This window comes from Xyrauchen texanus, chromosome 15, assembly GCF_025860055.1.
Source record: "Xyrauchen texanus isolate HMW12.3.18 chromosome 15, RBS_HiC_50CHRs, whole genome shotgun sequence".
Taxonomy (NCBI): Eukaryota; Metazoa; Chordata; class Actinopteri; order Cypriniformes; family Catostomidae; genus Xyrauchen; species Xyrauchen texanus.
The window spans coordinates 23527304-23552135 of NC_068290.1; the positions used below are offsets into that span (position 1 = coordinate 23527304).

The 24832-nt window shown below is 38.4% G+C and overlaps 2 protein-coding genes across 2 annotated transcripts in view; one reads left to right on the forward strand and one right to left on the reverse strand.

Annotated features, from left to right (window-relative positions):
- si:dkey-247k7.2 (uncharacterized protein LOC797677 homolog) overlaps window positions 1-24832 on the forward strand; it is a 153769-nt gene that overhangs the window by 71014 nt on the left and 57923 nt on the right. The window lies entirely within an intron of this gene.
- On the reverse strand, window positions 9667-11498 carry LOC127656287 (ictacalcin-like). The gene is made up of 3 exons (XM_052144540.1): window positions 11332-11498; window positions 10190-10332; window positions 9667-9921 (listed from the first exon to the last, which is right to left on the reverse strand). Exons 2-3 carry the CDS (start codon window positions 10325-10327, stop codon window positions 9778-9780), a joined length of 282 nt encoding a protein of 93 aa, XP_052000500.1. The 5' UTR covers window positions 10328-10332; window positions 11332-11498; the 3' UTR covers window positions 9667-9777.

A 24832-nucleotide genomic window follows, 5' to 3' on the forward strand; every position in this document is an offset into this window, starting at 1 on the left:
TTCTTTTGTTTTTGGTGATCCCCATTCTTTGTGCATATCACCACCTACTGGGCAGGGAGGAGAATGTGAAAGTACAAAAGGAATTAAATATTTATATTTTTCTCAAAAAAATATATCACATCTATCTAGAAGACATGGATTTAACTGATGGAGTTGTTTGGATTACTTTAATGCTGCCTTTATGTGCTTTAAGAAATTTTGGTACCCATGATTCACTCGCATTGGTTGGACCTACAGAGCTGAGATATTCTTAAATATAAAAATCTTTGTTTGTGTTTAGCAGAAGAAAAAGTCATAACTGGGATGAATGACGAGAGAATTTTCATTTTGGGTGAACTATTCCTTTAAGTAAAGGAAATACAAAATTTCATTTGATTTATAATTGCTTTATAAATTACTTTTCTGACAGAAGACATATTGTAGTACTGTTCAAAGTTATATGAGTAATAAAACCACTTTAAATCTATACAAAACACATAAAGCAGTGTTTAACAGACATTAACTAAGCCTTATGCAAGTTGTATTTTAATTAGCTTCAATAAAAGCATGACCATCATGTGTTTGGTTACAAAAATAAGACTTTGAAAGATGAATTTAATGGATGTGTTTGAGCAAGAATGAAGATTACATGAGAGTCTGTTTATTTATTTATTTTTTACCTATGATCAAAAAAATATATTTTAAAAGTTGAATGTAAACATAAAGATCTTGAGTGCCAAGTGCAATCGCATGTAAACAACTTCTTTCATAATACTTATGTAACAGATTTATAAAAATTATACATTTGATTAAGCTTTTACTTTTAACTTTTTTGTTTGTTTTTTTTGTAAGAAAATATTTTATTCTTTAATGAGAGGAGAATTATTTTTAAATCCCTAATGAGGGCCACCACAAGATGGAGACATTTATTTGAAAATATTTATCCAGCTCCAGCGATGATAAAAGCTACTTGCCTCTTCTCTGATCACTTTATTTGGGACTCTTATTTCATCTGAAAGAAAGCTATGAACTTACCAGAAAAAACAACAATATGCATATTATACAACTTGTATCAAAGTGTTCACTCTGCCCATCTTCTAAAATGGCAACTAGTGTCACTCTGCAGCAGTGGCGGCTGCTGGTCTTTCAAAGAGGGGAAGCTCATTTTCGGCCTACATTATAAACTTATTTACCCTATTTTTTGCACTAAATCAATCTTAGGTGTTGATCTGCCCTGCTGTTTAATTCTAAATTTTTCCTCGTAAGGAAGACGGCTTCGCCAAAATCAGGTCGACAATATTAGCACCGTCTGCCATCGTGCGCAGTTTCACCCGTACGACGCTAGCCTAGCCTACTGTATGAATGAATGAATGAACGACCGAACGAACGAACGAACGAACGCTCTAAAACAAAATATATTAAACTTGGTAAAACTGAAACAAGGAATGTGGTGTATAATTGTGTGAAATGTATTATGCAAATTGACTAGCAATTTCGCCAAACAAATATAAAGAAATAGGTTGCAGCAGTTTGTCTTTCGACTACACTTGAGAAATCCGCGATGGGACTGAGCGCGAAATAGCTTCAGTGACTTCTTATAGTACAGATTCGCTGTCAATCAAAAGGAGATGCAGTCTTTCGACAGATCCTCCAATCATCACGCGGAAGCCCGGAGTCCGGGCCAGCCCACTCCTCATTCACCCCCAGAGACGCTGAGCGTCCGTGGGCGGGACATAATCGCAGCATTTATCCAATGACCGTCTATTTTCGGAGCACTGAAAAAAACTGTTCAGAGCAGCCCCATTGAAGTCAATGGACGCTCGGCTTCAACAGGGAAATGCACTGACGCTACGGGAATGTATGAGAAGTAAATCGAGTCAGCCGACCTGCTATATGTAATGTAGCTGATTCTGAACGAACTCGTCTTCGAGATGAACGTGTTCTAACGCATTTTTAGTCAATAAATTGTTTACACAATAGTACATATTTGACCATTATTTTTTTGACATTATAGGGGAAGCTGAGCTTCCCTTGCAGTCTTAAAGAAATCCCCACTGCTCTGCAGTGACCAGTGCCCTTCTACCAAGGTGACTTTACAAGGTTAGCAACAAAATGAATAATGTGCCGGTCTCCTTGACATCCTATGGGCAGTACACTGGCGATGAGACAAAAGGCAGTTCCCTTACGACTCAGTCCACTTGGCATTGCGTTTATTAACGCATATGGGAGTGCCTTCATACACAACCTATTTGAAACCTCTCTACAATAACGCCAATATTCTAATATTGGCTATGGTGTTGAGCCCCGCCCATTTTGGTGCAAAACTGACCGCTATAAAAACAGGTGCACAGATGCCATTTGCTCAGAATTTCTTCCTTCAAGACAGCGATCATCTCTTGTCTCGAAGCCCTCTAACATTTGCCGTCGATACACAAGAGTCAGTGGACGGAATCTTCACGGCAACGAGAAGACTCTCCGCTCCCCTGCAGTGCACCTGTGAACATCTCTCCACCTTGCCGCTTGAGGCTTTGCTGGTGAACGGACCTCAGCATCCTGATTCTTCACAGCACGTCGGAAGGTGTGGAGTATCCTTAAAAATAAATTGTATTTGTGTGATATAAATATAAATTATATCACACAAATAAATAAGAGTCACTTACGTGTTAACTTATTTTTCAAGATGTCGTTCTGTAAGTGTTCCTTGTGCGAGAGACACATCCCGCCTTCAGATAGCTGCGTTTTCTGTCTGGGCCGCACCCATGCAGAGTAATCTCTAATAGAGACAGACTGTCCTCACTGTGAAGACATGAGTCTCAAGACGCTCGCGCAGTAACGCCATCCTCTTTAATGTGGATCACGGGAAAGAAAAAGGTAATGCCCAGCACACCTCTGCCCAGTGAGTAACATGTACATTCTTTCAAACAGTGTCGACAAATGTCTGCCCTGGTAGGAAAAGCTTATTCATCAGCAGAACAAGCTGGATCAGCACTCCACACAATGGTGGTGCTCAAGGGCAGAAATGAGTGATAAGGAAAAACCACTCTTTTGGATGCTCCAGTGGCTCCAGCCGGCCTTTTTGGCGGCTCTATGAATATGTTTGCTTAGCGTTATGTTCACTATATCACAGCCAGTTTGCATTCGCTCTGTTAAAAAATAAACAAATAAATAAAAAGGCTTGATTAGTGAGACACAAAACACTGCTCCCCGTTCTCCCCACTATTGTTTGTAGGTAAAGGAATATTGTTGTTTACAATATTGTTCATAATGTTGTTTCTGTGTCTTGCAATAAAAATGCAATAAGTGTAAAAAAGAATGTGAGCAAACCAAATTGCCCTCTGTCCCATTATGCGGATGCGTGGCGAGCCCTAACGGGTATCTCAGAATGGATGCAAAAACGATCAAACATGGTTCTACTATTCAATTTTGCACACCGGCCACCCCGTTTCAACGGCGTTATGTCTTCCGCGGTTTCGTCTGATGACGCGTCAGTGTTACGAGCCGAATTACACAATCTCATCGTGAAAAACGCGATAGAGATTGTGCCAAATTGTCAAGCACAAAAAGGGTTTTACAGTCGTTATTTTCTTGTTCCAAAGAAAGATGGAGGGCTTCGGCGAATCATAGATCTGACACATTAAAATAGCGCACTTATAAAGCACCTATTCAAAGCGATTACTCAGATACAGATCTTATCGCATGTACGCCCACACGATTGGTTTGCATAGACAGATCTGAAGGATGCGTACTTTCATATCCAAATTGTACGACATCACAGGATGTTTTTGAGATTTTCGTTCAAGGGAACAGCGTATCAATTCAAAGTCCTGCACTTTGGACTGGCTTTGGCTCCTCGCACATTCACAAAGTGCATCGGTGCAGTTCTCGACCCTCTGAGACTGAGCGGCATGAGCATCTTGAACTACCTCGCCAATTGGCTGTTACAGCTGCAATCAGAGGCTTTGTTATGCCAGCACAGACTTACTGCTCCAGCCATTCTATAGTGTCCATCCCAGTTCAAACTGGGGAGAACATTTCCACTGAAACTTGTTTCAGGAAGCATTGGGATTTGTGGCGGCGAGTGTCACGCAGTGCCTAAAGCCATCGGCTGTATTTCTAGCCTTAAAGGCTTTTCAGTCAGAAATATAAAACTGTTATGTCCTGGTTCATTCAGACAACATGACAGTTGTGGCATATATAAACCGCCAAGGCGAATTCAGGAGGCTTCACCCTCAAACTGCATTGAGGATTTGGGTAATATCTGGCAAAGCAGAAATCGATCTATTTGCCTCAGTGGAGAAAACCCACTGTCCCCTCTGGGACTCAAAGTCCCAAGGTGTCAGGCAGAAAGTGGTGACCACGGATGCTTCCAACACAGGTTGGGGCGGTGTGTGATGGATGCCTAACTTTTGGCACCTGGACAGGAGCTAGGAGGGCGTGCCACATCAACCACTTAGAGCTATCGGCTGTAATTCTAGCCTTAAAGGCTTTCAGTCAAATAGTGAACTGTCATGTCCTGGTTTGCTCAGTCAACATGAAAGTTGTGGCATAAATAAACAGCCAAAGTGGAATTCATTCACCGCCACTGTCGAGAATGACGCGTCGCCACCTGAATTATGGCACGGGCCTACTGTCACGCTAAGGTGTGATACCGGCCGAATGGACACTTCATCTTCAAACTATACTGAGGATTTGGGAAATATTCATCAAAGCAGAAATCAATCTATTTGCCTCAGTGGAGAATGCCCACTGTCCCTTCTGTTATTTGATGTCCCAATCCCCGCTGGGAAGGGACACAATGGCACACAAATGGCCGGCGAAACGCAAATATGCATTTCCTTCCTTCCTTCCATCCACTTTGTCATATGCAAAGTCTGAGAGGACATGGAAACGGTTCTATTAGTTGCACCGAAATGGCTAACCAGTCATGGTTTCTGGAAATGATGGAGTTGCTGTACAGCTCACCATGGGAAATACCATTGCGGAGGGATCTCCTCTCTCAGGCGCAAGGCACAATCTGGCATCCCTAACCCCAGCTGTTGAACCTGCATGTGTGGCCCCAGAACGGAGCACACTGTACGTGCCAGAACTGACACACATTCAGTCATGAACACCATTTTACAAGCAAGAGCACCGTCCACAAGACGCCTCTACGCACTAAAATGGAAGGTGTTCACCGATTGGTGTCTCTCACTCAGCAAGGACCCAGTAAACTGCCCCATACATGATATTCAAATATTTTTTCAAGACCGATTAGACACAGGACTCACCCCGTCAACGATCAAAATGTATGTGGCAACTATATACATTGCGAACACTAGCCGCACTACAAGACTCAGAGTTCTTGAGGCACGAGCGATGCGCTCCTTGTTCTCAGTCAGAAATTCGGAGGAAATGGTGTCTGCGCACCTGTTTTTATAGCGGTCAGTTTCGCGCCAAAACAGGCGGGGCTCAAACACCATAGCCAATATTAGAATATTGGTGTTATTGTAGAGAGAATCCAAAAAGGTTGTGTATGGCGGCATGCCCATATGCATTAATAAACGCAATGTCTCATTCACTTCGTCTCAGGGAACCGAGGTTACGTACATAATCGAGAAGTTTTTTTAATGGATGTCTATGGAGGACATGCTTCAGTGTGCTGAATAAACTGCTTTTGTGAGGAAACAACTCACCACTTAAATAATTGACTGCCTGTCTGCTAATCTTCAACATGTTCATACTAATTTTATAATGAACTGTTACAACAGGGTCCCCACGGATCCTTATAAAGTCTTTAAATGTCTTAAATTCAGTTTTCCAAAATGTAAGGTCATAAAAAGTCTTAAATAGCTTAAATAATTCAACATGTCTTAATTTTTATTTAAAGGGGTCTTAAATTTGGGGGCAGTAAGACAGGAATTGTGATATGATCTAATGTGATTATCAAACTTCAAAAGTCCTGTTCAAGATCACTGTTGATGATGATGATATAGTCATCATCATCAATAGTTTATATTGTAGTATGTTGTAGAATATTGTAGGAGTGCATATTTATTATATTTATTTATACCCCTTATTTGTTTAAATGAGCAGCTGGAAGCAGTGAAGCACAAACATTTCATAATAAGAGTCCCCATGTATTTCAAAGTTAAATTGCCTTTAAAGTTAAAGGTTCAATGCTATGAATCAAATCTGCCTCTAAAATATTAAATGGACGAAGGCTGGTGAAAAACAGATTACTCTGTGGCTATAAAAACAAGTGTAGCTTTATCCAGATGTAACTTAATCTTGTCAAACAAGTAGAAATATATTATACAGAAAACAAATATTTGAAGCCATAAAATGGCTTATTCCCTATGATATATAATGATGTTATAACAATGTAATATAATTGAAATTGCATTTAACTTATAGCTAACAGAAATAGATGAATGTCAGACCTTTTATAGCACATGTATACACAACACCTTCCCACCTCTCATATTTTATTTTGTAATAGTAACTACAATGTTTTTAAATGAATTGATTTAACAAAATACACAAAATCATATTTCCAAAATCCACATCATATAAGATGTCTTATAGGTGTTTGTGAATACTTTACATGTGGTGCGACATCATCAGGTGAAATTAAGTTTCAAGGATTTGAGTAGTATATAAATTTCAGAAAAATACACAAAAAGGTATTTCCACAATCAAAGCTGTGTAAGATACGTTGCAGGTGTCTATAAATACATTGCAGGTGATGTGAGATCTTTAGGTAAATAAAAGTTTATAGATTTATTTCATTAAAGCATTAAATAGTCATAACAGTGATACAACTCATAAGTAAATAAAAAATTATCTAAATGTAACTTAATTTGTTTACCAACATAAACATTACACATACCACTTTTTATTGTAGTCATGTAATAATGTATCTCTTAACTGATATGTGTGTGTTTTGCACTTTTGAGACACTCCCTAACTTGGATTGCCCATGTTGGGCAACATGATCACACGTGAAGTTGGCATGATGTTTCTGATAATTTTGGTACCCTAGGATCTCTGACTGTATGCCGGCGTGCTGACTGCAGCGTGTTTACCTTTCCAGTTGGAGTGATTGGTATCACATTGCATCAGCTGCGTGGGAGACTAGGGTTCATAGCTAGGCAGTAACCACTTTTGAATAATCAATGATGAGCATGCTTTGGAGGTTTCACTTTTCCCTCTAACATTACTTTTTTACTCCACTAATGATTAAGGTAAGGTTTGGGTTTGGGTTGGGGGATAGCATCTATAAATATATGCTTTTCTCTTCATTGTATAATGTCCTGTAAAGCTGAAAACAACTTGCTTCACTACAAGCTTTTGGCAACCTCTCCTGGACATAAATGTAGCTCACACATGTCCATATGCCCTACAACACTTACCGCTTTGGCCAATGGGGCAGTGTTTCAAAACTTCAGTCAATATATACAGATTTTGACAAAAGTCGATCTACTCTTTCCAATTTCACTGTGAGATCAGGCTGTGTTGGGATCGCTGTTTTGCCTTTTTCACTTTTGATGCTTAAAACAATTACATTTATCGAATAACATCATAATTACTTTTCCTTTTTAACTGCCACTATTTTCCAATAACATATCAATTAATGTTAAAGGAAGAATCACTTTAATTTACACAGTTATAGCCTATGTATTCATTGTTATGTTAACATTTTCATTTGTGTAAATCTTGATTAATCCTTTCTATAATTCATTCTAATGAAAAAAGAAGTTGAACATGTCAACAGACATGTCTGTCAACAGAAACTTCCCTTGCTCACTGAACGAAGTGGAACGAACTTACAAAATGACGATGGGGATTCCTCTGAGGAGAAATGCTTAGGGGAGTTAGCGAGTGGATGTTAAAAGTGAAGTGGAATGCAGCCCAATTTGAACACACCTATTCTGTTGAACCCCCGGTGCTTTTACTTCATCAACTTGCGTCATCACAAATGTGCACATGATGGAAAGCACAACGTGGGTCACTATATTTGTGTTTTTGTTATAAATATTGTGTCATTATGCACACCAGAGTGAGTCTCGGGTTCGGTACCACCGTGCCCTTCCGGTCCGCATGACAGCTTTCACATTACCGACTTTTCATGCAAACCGTGCTCTGTTTCTGACTAAACTGCCAGTGTGAAAGCACAAGCTACTGTTGTAACAAGCTAGTTCACCATTAAGTCTTCCTTTATGTGAATTATTGTAAATATGAGTTTCCTACTCTGAAGTTGCACATGAACCCCTCAAGTTGTAATCACGGCTGGGAAACTCTGAGATATTTTTGATACCTGAGTTTTCGAGTTGGTAGATGTAAACTTTCAACATGGCGGAGGAGAGTATGTTTCAGTAGTGAATTCATTATTCATGTATATCAGCAACTATTTGATGCATATTGTAAATTTTTCCAGCAAGAAAATAGCATGTATTTTTTCTAAATACCATTATCGTCACCAAGCTGAGTAATACGTATAATGGTGTCAAAATAAAATTCCTCATGAAATATGATGAACAAATCTGCCATCATCCATGTTTCCTGTTCTTTCCGACAACAAAGCACTTGAACATGACATACTTATAATTAACATTTAAAAAATGAGAATTAGGATGATTTTGACTGCACATGAAGGCAGCATAAAGCCAAAAGTGTACTTCGGATGTCCACATTGCTGATCATTATGCATCATACTGTGCTCGGAGCGATCAGCAACATGGATAACCAAAGTATACTTTGGCCTTTATGCTCGCTCCTAGGGTAAAAACACGGAGGTTGTTATCTCATTTTAGAAGATCTCTTAGAATGACAATAGCACTCACAAGAAACCAACCATATAATAGCTTATTTAAAGAATTCTGATAGAACTACTGTGTCAGGTCAAAAAACACGAGTCATTTAAGCACTGCAGTTCTGGTTAATAAACCACTTAACTAGTCAAAATGAAGTGCCAGGAGATAAAACTTAGAAGAAAGGTAATACCAAACCCAAACAAAATTTGGTCAATCTTCATAATCTTTTACATTTTAGATGTCAATTACTTTAATATTGTTCTAAAAATGAAAGGTATTGACCATGAGAAATTCATGAACAGATCCAAATGGTCACTTTCCTTCGAGGCTGCTGAGGAGTGGGAAAGAACACAATAGGTTGGCCTCAGCATTCCTTGGCACTGTCTCTCAGCAGCATACCACACCATAGTCAGTATTCTGAGGCTTTGGGCTGGGCTTCAAGAATGAAACACAAAGACTGTACATTTCTGAAATCTGTCTTGGTCGGTGAACTTTTCCTATTGTTACATCTGCCTCTCTCTTTCATGTTTGTGAAACTCCTTCTAAAGTTTATCTAGACTACATGAGGGTTCTCTTTAGTAAAATGTAATGATTTACTGGGCATTGATCAGTCCATACCATATGCACTGTATGCATTTATGTGAGTCTCTGTAATCTGTTATTTTAGTTTGCTTTAACGCTTCATTGTAATTATGTGCGTATTGTGTTAGTAATATTGATAACATGTGAATATCTCTATAACATAGGCTTCAAACTATTTTTTTATATATTGCCAGAGGAATTAATTTTCTCTCAAGCAAGTCCAAATGTTGCACATGTATTTAACCCTTAAAACCACAACCATGGAAACACTTATGAACAAGCATTTACTGTCAAGAATACTCACACCAACAAATCATTAGAATAAATTGTTTAATTCAAAACATTAAAATTTAGTTTTTTTTTTCCAGATGTACCATCTTTTTACAGACTAAGGATAAGGTTAATCAAAACATTAATGAACCATTTATTTTGCCTGCGTGAAAAAGTCATGGCAGATCATAGTGATGCAGGCAACCAGGGTGACGTACTCCTGAAAGTCCACAGTGCCATCAGCATTTGCATCCAGATCCTTAAAGATCTTGTCGAGAGCTGCCTTGTCATTGGATTTCTGTAACAAACATAACATACATACAAAATTGTATTAGATGTACAAGTTAACATGCATGGTGATATTGTGATATAACTGCTTTTAGCTTTTAGCATTGTTACACAGTATGCTAAAAGGCACACATTTACATCTATATTAGCTCAAACATTTCAACCTAGATGGAATGGTGAACTAAAATAACAATTTCATGAAAATGGCTAGCAATGAGGAAAAGAGAAAACATATTTAAGCTAATCAGTGTATGGAACAGTTACTCAATGCAACTCACCCCCAGGAAATCGCCTAACTCTGCATTAAGCAATTCTTTGAGCTCGCCTTTGGTAAGGGTATTTTTGTCTCCCTCTTTCCCGGAGTATTTATGGAAGGCATCAATCAACAGAACCATTGCTTGCTGAATTTTAGACATTGTGACTAGCAAAATAGAGAGAGAGAGAGAGAGAGAGAGAGAGAGAGAGTTGTTCAAAAGTGTGATACAAAGTAGGTGCATAATAAAAATAATTGTCTTTACAAAAAAAGAACAGTAAAATGTGACCACAATATTTGAATTAATATGAACATAGTATATATTTTATCATTTAGAATTCGTTTGATAGATAGCAAAAGTACACAGTGTCACGCCTAGCAACAGCATAAAATACGGAACAGGTTACACCCCTCTGTGCAACATTGAGTTAAAAAAAAAAGACGGAAGAAGGAGGGGAGAAGGGATGGGCCTGAAATTGTCTGATGAGGGAAAGAAAGAGAGTGGGAGTAGTCAGAAAAGGAGGGCTAAAAAATTACCGTTTAAAGCAGAAGTGAATTACGGCCAACACCCAGAGCACAAGCTTTAATTAAGACAGTGGCTAAACAAACTTGAATAGAGAGACACTGAAAGAGGCAGAAAACTGCTAGATCAGTGATCTTTTGGCATATTACTGAAAGTGTGCAATAATTTCTTCCATTAAGAAAATCCAGCACCAACTATCACCTCTCTTTGTCTTTCCATGACACAAACTTTGCATAATTTTACATTTCTGTCTGAACAAGAGACAAACTCATCTCAAAGATTAAGGAGATGAGAAAGGTGAAAAAGTGCAATTTGGAAGAAAAGAAAAAGAAAAAAAGACAGAAGTAATCAGAAATCTTGTTTTATGCATGATGGGAGGGGCTTGAGGGCTCGATAGAAATACAAACTAAACCAAGCATCAAACAGAATCAAGAAGTGAAGAGAGACATTTATTAACTTCTAAACCCACCACACTCTTGAATACAGCAGCTGTTAAATGAACTACAATTGAGAATTAATTGTAAGGCAGATGGTAAAGCAATTCACCCTGGATTAAAAGTTGCATGCAACAATTGTTACTCTTGATAAAAAGTCTACCTAAAACAAAAATGTTAGCAGCAATACTCCACCTGACATTAACTCACCTTGGATTTGTTTGGAGTTCACAGTGAGCAAAGAAGTGAAGGAGAGTGATGGTGAGGGAGTGAGGGCTGAAGAGACGGACCGAGTATTTTATGCAAAGAATGCCACACCCTTTAATTTAACGCCTCCCACCATCCCCTTAACACAACCACACCCACATTCACTCTTATACTATCCTTTGTTCTCTTACACTCACTGTTCATTTAACCATAGAAATTCTTGTTTACTTAATTATTGAGTTTGCAAAAAATAAGAAGCAGGTGGGCTTGGTATCTCTGCTTCATGTGATGTCTCTAACTAAGCTGGTTAAACCAGCCCCAAATCGTAGCCGTTATGCCAGAATAGTAGGCTTGGGCCTCTGGGCAAATTCATTGACAATACCTGCCTCTGATTGGCTGATGAAAGTTGGGTGTTTCTGTGAACCACAATTTCAGTTACATTAGTGAAATTGGAACCACCAAAGCTAAAGGTGCATTGAAATCCTCTTGCATTATAAAATATTTTACTGGTAGTTGGCTGGGTAGCTTAATAGTGGTATGTTGGATCTCCAATGTTTAGGCCTACTGTCACTACACTCCGAGTGTTCCTAATAAAGTGCTCAGTGAGTGTATATATGCAAACAAGCAGGTTACAACATTGATGGCTGGCCTGTAAAACTGCTTCAGTTAAAATAAATCTAGCCAATCTTTTGCAAAATTCTATGGTGCAAATATGAAAAGCCAGTGAGGCAGGTTCTGCTGAGATAACATGAAAGAACTGATGTGAACTGGTATACCTTTTGTGTATTATTATACATTGTTAGCTGAAGGGCACACATTTATACCGTAATTATGTTATGAATCCTCTCACTAGATATCCATGTCATTAATCAGAAAAAGATGCCATGAATAGCCAGCCATAAGTTAGCTTGCAATCATAATGAACCGCTCTGGCAGTTACTCTAGCCGTTACAGTTTTAATCAGTCCCTCATGGCTCTGTGTAGCATAGCGATCCAGTCCTCATTTTTCAAGAGTAATTTTCTACCATTCTAGGCAGTGCTAAAACGCAATAATGCAAACACTATAACAACTGGGGGGGAAATGTTGTGCATGCTTTGTTAGAAAACACTTATAAAGTGACTTATCTGCAACAATTGTTGTGGAAGATTAACAAAAACGTATATGTCTATTTGCACGTGTTTGACCCTGTCGTGCATACCTGACATTTCTCTGCTCCACAAAACAGTCACTGTATTTTGTAAAGGTCATTTTGTTAGCATTCTTAGCAGAAATATTAAATAGTTTGGTTCCTTAAAGTCAAGTGATCATGTTGTAACTTTTTAATTTGAATAATAGTAATAATAAAATATCTTCTCCACAGCCATATTTAACTAGTCACAGAAACTACTCAGCAGGGGGATAAAGCAGGAATAATGAACACAATTTATTTCTATTTTTATTTTAATTTTTTTATAATTGAGCATCAAGGTAAAAGATGCATGGTATTCAGGTGGCACAGTGTAAGGCATGTGGTTTGGAGAGGTGGGCTTAACTACCATTTCCATTGTTTGGTTGTACAGATTACTAGTTGTAGTTTTTGTTTTTAGAAGAAGAAAAAGTTGGAAGGGGGAAGGAAAATAGGTCAAAAGGGAGGGGCACTTCATGGCAAAGCAAAGACATTAAGTGGGCAGGAGATAATAGTAGCAACATGGGACTGAGAGAAAAAAAAAGAATGTTAGAGTACTAGTATTTCAGGAACAGTTACAGAGCTAAAGACAGAACTGGAAACTAGAGAAGTCAGGGAGGGAGAAAGAAAAAAAGGGGGCGGAATAGATGAACGGACTTATTTAACCTCTGTCATTATGTAATAGTGTGATGACTCATTCGAGTAGAATTTCAGTTTTTTTTATACAACAGTTGTTCTTTGCGTATGGGTTTTACTGTTTTTTAGTGTTTTTTCCTTCACTTCATTGTAGTGTGCTGTTTATTTCCCTTGAATGGCTTTTAATTGTTCACAACTTGGAGACAAACACATCTGTGTGCTCACAAAATGGCAACTGTGATACACCAGTAATTAGAAAACAAACAAGAACTCATGATTAAATCTTGTGGACTCCGTGGTTTCCCTGTGAGTCACCATTCAAAACTGTCTCTGCATAAGTGGGCCCTCCCTGACCAAAAGCATTGGTTCAAATCTGCTTTAGACTATTGGTACTGCATATCATAGTGCGGGTGCAGGGCTACATTTAGATGGTAAATCATAAAGAAGCAGAAAAGATGAGAAGAATACATTAGAACATGAGTTGGAAATTAATGAAATACTGGTTGTGGCAGGAGGGATAAAGTGCCAACAGCGAGCTGGCAAAAACAAAAAGAAAATAAAGAAACAAACCCATGTTTTTTTAAATGTTTTCTGCAAAAAAGTAAAATATACATTTTTGCAGATATGCTTGCAGCTGCAAAAGCATGCAAAAAGTACACACCCACCCACACACACACTTCTCAGAAGTATGAATGAGACTGTAATTGTGTATGGATACGATTGTCCTACAATTTTTTTTTGCAGGATGTTTTGTCTTGTTTTCCAGTAAAATTATCTACATGTCCTTAAAACAAACAAATTTACTTTAGAAGCAAAATGGCATAAGATATTCGTTGTTGGTTTCAGAGAAGTCTATCAATATTTTGACGTTTATGCAAAAAAATATGAAAAGAAAAACTTTGCTAATGGGATAAGAAAAATATATTTCCCAATTAAGTTTTGGATGTTATGATTATTATTTTTTTTTTACTGGAAATCAAGACAAAAATGAAAGTAATAAAGTACAAAATAACTAAGTTTAAAAAAGTGAAAAACATTCAGATATCTACTTGTTACACTGTGTGGTATAGCGAAATCACTAATATCACTAAAAACAACAACAAAAAACTTCCCCTTCCCTTCCAGTAAAATACGGACAGCTACATCACTGACAAATGAGATATAAATTGGAAAAAAGCCCTCAGCATGACACCAAAACCCATTTCGAGTTTTTCTATAGTGTTCTCTCATATTCATCAAGATGCAATTGCAGATGGAAATTAGTTCACATTATCTAGTCGCTGTACACTTTACACAATGAGACATGTGGAAACATGTATTTGTGAAGCTACCTTTTACTGTAATCTCTTCAGTGAGAGCCCTTTCTAGAGTGCCAAGACCATGACCTGATTGCTGATCAAACTTTCCATTGAATATCCAAACTATGATTCCTGAAGAGATTAGCATCTAAATTTGTTGCCAAAAAATACTACAGTAAGTGAATTCCTTTGTCATAATTCACAGTACTGACAGCCTCTTTATGTGACTCAGATTTGAAACAATTCTAATATATTATTAAGCAAAGAATTAGACCCTACCACCTACCAGCTGGTGGTGCATGTGTAAACTTGTTTGACTGTGTGTGTGTGTGTGTGTGTGTGTGTGTGTGTGTGTGTAATGAGTCCTGGTGTGAATTTTAGGGTCTTCAGTGACACCAGTCTCATAACTTGACGTTTCAGTGTTAAGTGAATCAGAGTTATTCCTGTTATTTTAGGCCGGAGAGCTGCACTAAGCAATCTGTATGTATCTACTGCATGATAAATAAAGAAGTAGATTAACATGCATCTGTGTTTTTTGTTACTGTGTGTGTGTATTAAGCTTTCCCATAGGAATGGCCCTCTGTGTTTTGTTATAACAATATATGTTCTTCAAAATGGAAATCACACACTATCCTTACACCAGCCTCCACCTACCATATCCCTTCCTGTCTTTGTCTCACTACCTTCCTTCCTCACCCCCTCTCTCTCTCTCTCTCTCTCTCTCTCTCTCTCTCTCTCAAATTCAAAAGAGCTTTGTTGGAATGACTGCATATAATGTACAATGTTGCCAAAGCATTCTGTAATAGTAATAATAAAAATAAATAAATAAAAATGTATTACATACTTAAACAACATACATGTAAGTGCACAAAGTGTGAAGAGAAGTAACTACAGACAACAATGAGTAACGTCATTGTTACTGTTGTAACCTCCATTCCCTGATGGAGGGAACGAGACATTGTGTCGATGTTGTGACATTAGGGGTCGCTCTTGAGAGCCCCAAACACCTCTCATTCTTTGAGAAAAGGCCAATGAGAATTGACGAGTGGAATTTGCATGCCACTCCCCCGGACATACGGGTATAAAAGGAGCTGGAATGCAACTCCATTCAGGTTTTGTGCTGCGGAGCCGAGGTCCAGCCATTTTAGCATCTAGTATAGTGTTGTGGCAAGAGGGACACAACGTCTCGTTCCCTCCATCAGGGAATGGAGGTTACGATAGTAACCATGACATTCCCCTTCTGTCACTCACTCGACGTTGTGTCGGTATAGTGACACTAGGGGTCCCTATAGAAAAAAGCCACAACAGCTGAACTGTGTTATGTGAACTGCTGATGCAGGTGCAATCAAGCTGCTGTGTGTGTAATAGCAGGAGCATCAATCTGCACGTAACCTCCCCCAATGCCCCAAAATACGTCATGTATTTCCCTTATCCCTGAGGGGGGAAGCGACATAACTAGCATGGGAGCAGTCCGTGCCGTGGCCTGGCCGTGAGCAGCGCCCCGAACCCAGGAACCAATCATCAAGCCGCGAACGCTATGGGGAGGGTTCCAGTCCAACTCGATGCTCACGACGGCCTGGGCAAGCATGGCGGTCAGCTCTCCATCCGCCTCGGACTGGGTGTGCAGACCCGAAGGTGGCAGCCCAGTCGAGTCATCAGCAGACCCGGACAGGAGCAAACGATCATGCTGGGGAACTAGAGGGCCGCAGGGAATTTTCCGGCGAGACTGCACCCATTGAACTCCCCGATTCGCCTCCAGCGCCAGCTGGGCCGGCCTCATACCCGTGGATATAAGGCACAGCACAGGGACGGCAAGAGTGGCTTTCCCCCGGAAAAAAGAAAGCCGCAATCGCAACGTTGCCATGGTCATATTCTCGCAATGAGAACATGAACCATGCATAAACGCTGCCTCAGTGTGATCGCTGACCAGTCACATGGCCGTCAGAAGCGGAGAGATAACGACCGCATCCAGGAATCACACAAAGACAGAAAGCGCATCTTTATAATATATAATATATATGTAATCTTTATGATCTGACTCAGTGCTTAAACCATTTCTTTTTTTATGTGATTGAATCTACGTGAACAGGCTGTATTAAGAAACCTGAGGCAGAGAAATAAAAAGTCTTGCCTGCACTGCTTCGTTGTCTCCTGACTCCTCCATTCAGACCCAAGAGTGTTACACACTACATCAACACAATGAGTGAGTGACAGAAGGGGAACAGTAAATTAAACTGATGCTTTTAGTATATAGTGAGGGGTCACCTTCTCTCCCTCAGATCATGACAAGAAGACACATATTCTGCTGGTAAATCTGTCCATTCAGCCTTCTCTCCTAGAACATATGAATTTCTCATTCTGCTGAATCCAGGCAGCATCTTATTATGAGTGTAAAGTGTGTGTTTCTAATGCTCTCATATTTACTGCACTCTGTGAGGAAGTGTGATTCATCCTCTATGACTCCTTTAGTGCAGTGTGAACACAATCTGATCTCTCTGGGCCTCCAGCTCTGTCTGTGTCGACCCGTCTCTACAGCCAGACTGTGCTCACTCAGACGATACTTTGTCAGAAGCTTCCTGTGACGGTAGTCTTAAATTTTGGTCAGATATGATGCCAATTTATATTCGGTCTTAATTTTTTTGGTTCAATTTGTTTGTTTCTTTGAGTTTGCTGTGCCAATAAAAGAGGTATTCTTTAGGGTTGTGTTTTGTGTTTGTATAAGTTTTGCCTGCCTGAAATGAACTGATGAATTTAGCTGGTGTTTGTCCACTAAACACTTTAAAGGGTCACTCTCTGGGCGTGCTGCTCTGTGTATAAATGCACAATGATGGTGATGTTCTGGGGGAGAGTGTGATAGGTGGAACCAGTACTTACTGGCTCTCTTTTGAATGTTTATATGCCCAATTACTGCAGTAATTTTCTAGAATTGAGAGGCTTTCAATCCCTCTTCAGTAGGTGAGAGCAGCAGCAGGTCATCTGCATACAGAAGACATTTAATTTCTCTGTCCTCTGGTGTGGCTTTTTAAATGCTTTTTTAAAATCAATAAAGCAGCCAAATATTTTTCCTTGTTTTGTTTTGTGGACATGTTTGTGTATAAGTGTGTTCAGTGTGTAGATGTGATCAGTTGTTCTCTGTTTTGGCATTAATCCAATTTGACAGTTGTGTAAAATCTTGTTTTCTTGGATATATTCTGCACACTGAAATTTACATGTAGTTGTTTGGGTTAAATGTATCACCTTGTTGGAAGATTGGAGTGATTCGTTTTTCTTTCAAATTCTCAGGAAAGTGTCCTGATTTTAAGAGCAAACTGAATAATTTGAGAATTACCTCATTACATTTTTAGAGTTCCTTCAGTGATATGGGGTTGTCAAAACTGTTTAATTGAACCTTTTTTGTGCATTCGAGATTAGAGTCAATTCAGATTTTTTTGGGAGGGGTTTTGTTCATTTTGTATATAAAGGTTTCCAAAATGTTCCATCTAGGTGTTTGGGTCAGAGATGGGAATTTGTTCTTCCCAGAATGAATTTTGATTAACTGCTTCTTCTCTTTTGTTGAGCTTTGTTGTCATATGTTCGGCTCTTTAGCTTTTTAGCAGTGACTTGTACTTTTCTAGCATTTGTTGTTGATAAATGGTAAGTGTTTTTTATTTCATAACAATCGTAGTTCTTTTCTTAACATTTTACATTCTTTATCAAACCTGTTAGCTTTGGTGATTTCCTTTTTTCTCCTGTTCAGTTTTATTTTATTCAATGATATCTCAGCAGCTGTGAAAAAAATGTCAGTCAATTGATTTGTTGCCATATTGATGCTTTTCTCATCTTCTCCAAATGTGGTGAAGTGAAACACATCATGTTCTCAACATGAGTGCTGTGGAGTTCTGCTTCATACTGGGCTGGACTGTCTTTCTCCATAAGAATCTGTTTGGGAGGGGATGTAGTTTAGACTTCTGATTTGAAGATGGTAGAAGACAGGCTGACTTGTTTAGACTAATAACTATGTGACAGTTGTCTGAGAGAGGAAGTTGTGGAATCACTGTGAAGTAATTTATCTTGTTTTGGCCTAGATCTGTGATGGTGTAGTCCACTGTGCTACTACTTAAAGAAGAGCAGTAGGTTAATTGACCCAGAGTATCACCCTTTGTTCTGCTGTTCACTATGTAGAGACCCAGGCTTTTACAGAGCTGCAGAACTTATTTTCCATTTCTGTTTATTGTGTTGTCGTAGTTCTGAAGTGGTTAAGTGGAACGCTTATTTGGATTAATATTTGTATTTTTAATAATTTACTTATCTCCAACTGAACTATATAATCCAGTTATTTTCCAGTTCTTGCATTCAGATCCCCTATTATCAGGACTGAGGCAAGAGACTGAAACTGAATGATCTCAGACTGTAATGTGTTAAAGATCTCCTCACTATAGTTGGGTGACTCATGTGGGGGGATGCAGGTGGCACACAGGTAAGTATCCTTATCTGTACAAATGAGTTCCTTATTCATTATAATCCAAATATGTTTTCTTGCTTTTTTAACAGACTGAATGTAATGGAAAATATGTTCTTTAAACCAAACAATAATTCCTCCTGAATCTCTTCCATTTTTAACATTAGGGTTAGTTTCATTGATGGTATACTGTATGTAATTTTCTATAGTTTAAAGGAGTGTAGGATTTTGACTCTGATTGACTTCAGGTCTCAAATAATATTATGATATCTGAACAATATACAACATTTACAAAATCAGGGTTCTTGCTATTTTCCCCAAAAGCAGCAGAAAACATTCCCTGAATGTTATAGCTTGTGATTTTAAGTGATGGCATTGTGATTTTTACCAGAAATAAGAATACATGATTCCTGAACGAATCATGTTATGAAATATACATGTAGGACAGACACGCTGGCACACAGCAGGCCCCATGGGCTGCACAAATACACATTCCCCCAGTGAGCCCTCTTGCACAGACCCTGTGCAAAGTCAGGTAGGATGAGGAACAAGTCACCCTTGTGGCCCCATACTGGCCCACCCAGACTTGGTTCTCAGACCTCACGCTCCTCGTGACAGCATCTCCCTGAACAGATTCCTCTGGGAAGGAACTTCTTTCTCAGGGATGGAGCACAATCTGGCACCCATGCCCAGACCTCTGGAACCTCCACGTCTGGCCCTTGGACGGGACGTGGAAGTACCTCTAAGTACATTAGAATATAAACTGTATAACAAAAAGAGAAGATACAGTAAAAGAAATATGAATATGCTTAAATTAAGCTTTTGCTAATCAATTAATACATTTTCACATATATGTTTCAGCATGTTTTTTTTATCTGGCTGAGATTGCTTGTGCCTGCACTACCTCTTCCTGTCACAACAGCAGCTTAGCTGTCTGTATGTCTGCCAGCATGCTGACTCACCCTCTCCTCACAGTCAGGGGGTGTGTTCTCAGAGCATTTCAGTGTTACATCGTTGATTGTTTTAGCAAATATTCTTATGCCCTCTCGATGAATGTGAAGACTGTCATAAAGGTGCTCATGAGTGATACGCTGATGATTTTCTATATGTACTGTACATTCAGCATGAGTGCACAAACATCAGCTATCTCTGCATTAATGACATTGATGATATTTTATGGAACATCTCTGCGAGGATGCAGTGTAAAGATGATGACTTTGGCACTGGGGTAGATTCCTCTAGCTGATTTTGCCACGTTGATGAGAGCTTTGGTGACATACACTCTCCTGGTGATGAGGTTGTTTGACCCAGTGTGCAGTATGATGTGTGATGGTGTTCCCAAAACATCCTCTCTCAGTAGCTTCAATGCAGAGTGAGAGGTGGGACACTAGAGTTTCCTTATAGTTCTCATAGGGAACAGTCGTCTCTGGTCAAGGTGGTTGCCATTATAGTCACAGAGGATGATGATGTTGTGGTGTCTATTCTGTTCTCTGTTGGATGTTGTTGTGGTCTGATGTCTTTTCTCTTGGATTTCTGAGAAGCTTGAGAGACCTGAGAAAACTGTTGGGTTGTAGGGGATGGGATGGTGTGTGTTTGTGTGTTGACACGCTGCTGGTGTTGTGTTGTTTTTCTGATGTGTTCAGGAGGAGAGGTGTTGAGTGTTTCTGTGCTGGTACACTGTTGGTTACTGCCTTAGGCAGGCCCAAGCTGTGATCAACAGTTTTAACTGCCATGGAATGTTAGACTGGCTAGCAGTTAGCATGATGTTTAGGTTATGTGTAATTTTCTTATGCAATCTTTAAGTTTCTTACAGTTCTTACCTTAAAACTCTTCCACCTATTTTGATCTTAGTTTAGTTTCCAAGTAGTGTTTGAGTCATAAAAACATTAATTTTCTGGGGGTTTTTTTCTCCAAGTTTTTTTTTACTGCAAACAGCCATCAGAATCTCTCTCTCTCTCTCTCTCTCTCTGGGCTCATAAAAGACAATGACAGGGAGGGACAGAAGCATATGCTATATGCTGAAGAAATGATCACAAACAAAGGAAAAAACACCAAGAACAAAAAAATATTTTATTTATTAATTTATCAGACACCTTTATCCTTTGATTACTAAATTTAGGGTTGCCAACCGTGACGTAAAATACAGGATCGCCCCGTATTGAGTTGTCAAGTATTAAAGCTGGTCAGATGGCGTCACAGTGAAATTGTTCCAGATCGGCAATTTAACATTGATTGATTGATTGGTTGAAGTCATCAGTCAGGAAACTTCTCATAATAGCATATTAGAAAGGATATACAATTTTTATTAATAACGCATATTAACTCAATATATTTATTGCTAAAACTGTGGAGGATGTGTGAAGTTTTAAGTGTCCCTTATTTTAAAACTTCAAAAGTGGCAACCATAACTGTGCATCATGCTGTCATTGTGACAAAAAGGAGACTTTGAAAACAAATAATATGTAGAACACCCTTTATTGACATACATGTATGTGAAATTAATACTCATGTACAACTGTTTTATTCGATTATTTTAAAACTCAATATCCTAACCGATAACATCATAAGCCTTAACAATTTATGCCCAAATTATGTCGTGAGTTAATGTTTTAAACTTTGTTTTTAACTGCTGAACTATTGCAAAATATTGGCGGTTCTTTCCAGTTGGCAGGCCGATTCACACCTGTAGGCAATGCCAAACAGGTTTTGTCTTGATCCTGTGAGACGAACAGGGAGCGTAAGCTTCCCGTAGGCTATCTCTCTCATGCAGAGCTAACTTTGCCATGGTCAAGATTATAACCGTTTGAAATTCAGATTTAATTGAAATATACATTAGTAGTGCAGTGGGGCTTAATGTGTACATAATAGTGTAATTTATTTGTGAATTATGAACATTTCAAGTGAAGTCGTGTGCATTCTCAACTACTATTACATGTGTTAAATAGCAGGGATTTATGATGATATCATACAATTCTAGAAATAAACATATAATCTCCATATTGAAAACAAATAAATTGGTATTTGGTGAGAGCTGTAATGTAATTGCATTTACTTGTACCGCACACGCAAGCCTCCTTTTGGAGGGTGTGTCCTATGGAAAGCCAAGAGGGTCCGAATTCAGGTGTTTTGTATCGTCGTATAAAGCTTTGAAACAGTGTTTTCTAAACGGCATAAGGCATTAAGTAAACGTAGGTGTTACATAAACGCGTACGCCATCACGCATTAACGTGCGTTATTTTAGTGCCCCAAGTAAACTAATTAGCACATTAATGTCCTAATATACATAACTCTCCTCTATCGTGTTTGAGGTTCAGCAAGACGGAAGATTCATATCATTAGTGTGTGTGTGTGTTGCTAATATTACAAAAGTATTTATTTACTGTTTAAAAACATAATTGCTGTTGGCCAGTTTGTCAACTTTTCTTGTTATTATGCAAATGTATTATTGCACAAGATTGTCAGAGTCACATTGAAATCTTTAGAAGATTGTTTATTTAAAGGTTTAATCTGCTGCTCTAGAGTCCTGAACATCGACCATTGCTGATTTGTAGTGGACACAAAGGTTGATGTCTTCATGTGATTGTTCGGTAACACAGATGGCAGATATTCTACAATATATATATTTTTTTCTATATTATCTTTTCTATATTTTTCTATAATTATCTATAGTCAAAAGAAGTTTATGGTAAGTTGTCGTTATTATATAGTGATATTTCTGCATCATGTAAAACTTGTATGATCTGCAGATGCTGCAGTCATTTAATGTGCGTTTGCACTGCGAGACAAAGTTCCTCATTGCCGTTAATGATTTGAATCCTCTGACTTGCCATAGATACCTCAAAAGCAATAGAGGAGTTATGAACACGAGCAAATTAATGCGCTAATTAAGTTGCGTGAGGCGTTAAAATAATGCGCGTTAAATTAACGCGTGACTGCGTATGACGTTTATGTAACGACTAAAGCTGCGTTCACACTGCCAGTGACATGCAGCGAAAAAACAACCTCATCTCATTCATTTTCACGAGGGACAGCGACCATTGGCAACCGGATGTGGGCGTGCCCAGCAACGTGACAAAGTTGAAAAATGTTTAACTTTATGCAAATGAAGTGACAGCCAATACGAGAGAAGATGGTAGAGCTCACATGATCCTAATATTTTAATAATAATATTAATTGTAAAGAAACAGTGCTGTTTAGACTCTCCATACACACGACTAGCGATCTAACCGTCAGCCACTGGCGACATGCAGCGAAAAAATAGCTGGCAGTGTGAACGCAGCTTAACGCTGCTAAATTAACGCCTTACGGCATTTAGAAACACAGTTTCAAAGCTTAATACGGTGATAAAAAAACATGTTAATTCTGACCCTCTTGGCTTTCCATAGTGTCCAACATATTTGCACGTGTATTTGCACAGCTGTTATTAGTAAATAATCTGCAAGACGCCCACGATGTGCACATGCAACTACATAGATTGCACAACCAAATTAGCAACGGTTATTTTAGATCTTAGTAAATCGGGGCCTTAGTTATTAATCTTACAGTTCATACAAAATCCTTAAGTTGCAACATTGGCCATCAACATTTACTAAGTTTACTAATGACTTGTATTACACATTACAAATATATGCATTATATTCATGCTGTTTAGCCATATTTGTTATCGCCATCTGTTTCGTGTAAACAAGTCCGATAGGGAGGCTTTGTTTGTGTGTGTGTGTGTGTGTGTGTTTGTTGAGGCACATTAGGGTGTGTTCAAGATTAAATTAGTTCTAGATTTCCTTACAGGTGCACTCTGGGGAAAACAATGTACAATATACTGTATAAAGCAGTGAGACCGGATTCCTGCAGAAAGCTTCCCAAGAGCTTGTCTCTCAACTAAATGTATTTATTAAAAGAGTATATACTGAAGTATAATATACAGTGGAGTTAGAATATTCTGAGACCACAATGTATGTCTAAGATTCAAAATCTACTTCAAACCTGGGGAAAAAAAATCTCTGCTTTACAAATTAAACAAATTTGAAATATTCTTTATTCCATTGAAGTGCACAAGATGCTCTTTGGAAATTTCTCAAATTATGCTAGGAAAACATGGATCATCAGTAGGGGGTCACATCAAATAAATAGAAATTAATGTTAATTACATTTTTTCTTAAATTACTATGCTGATTATATTGTTTGTAATATAAAAAATGAAGAATGCAAATAGAAGCTTTTCACTTATTTGCACCTCATTGTATTGATTACTCTTTCCTCTTTGTGAATAAATGTTGTTTAATGGTCTTGGTATATTGGTATACACTTTAATAGCTGGCGTGAGAAGAGGATTAGTAACATGTTACTCAAACAGGATCAAACCTGCTCCAGCATCTGAAATACACCTATACTTACCCTGGTATTATCCAGCTGCCTGTTATCTTGCACTATTCAAGCTTTGAATGATATGTTTAGAATATGGATTTGAATATGGATTATGTTTTTTACAGTCCAACACTTCATATGAAGTCTGTAAATGCGACATTTGCCCCGCTTATCAATTGACAACAATCTTTGCAAGTAATTAAAATGGATTGCATAGTCAAAATGGGTGCATTATTTGCCTTTGCATTGCCGCAGAACAGTCTATTTGAATAAGTCCATGAAATATGAGACAGATCAAACAAAACGACCTGAACCCCTCTCAGCACACCTCTGTTTGATCTACCTTTGTGAGAAACATGCACAGTAGGGCAACATTAAGTGTGTGTGTGTGTGTGTGTGTGTTTGGGGAGGGATTTTATTAAAATTTAATGTTACTATTGTGTCAGCAAAGCATAGTGCTTCAGATAATTTATGGATGATTTGATGGCAGATTCAGACATTTACTGACTCATTACAGTGTGTTGAATTGCAATAAAAACACAAGGGATTTTCTCAGTGGATATTAGTTATTATTATTTATAATTACTTTATTTTTAAAATGG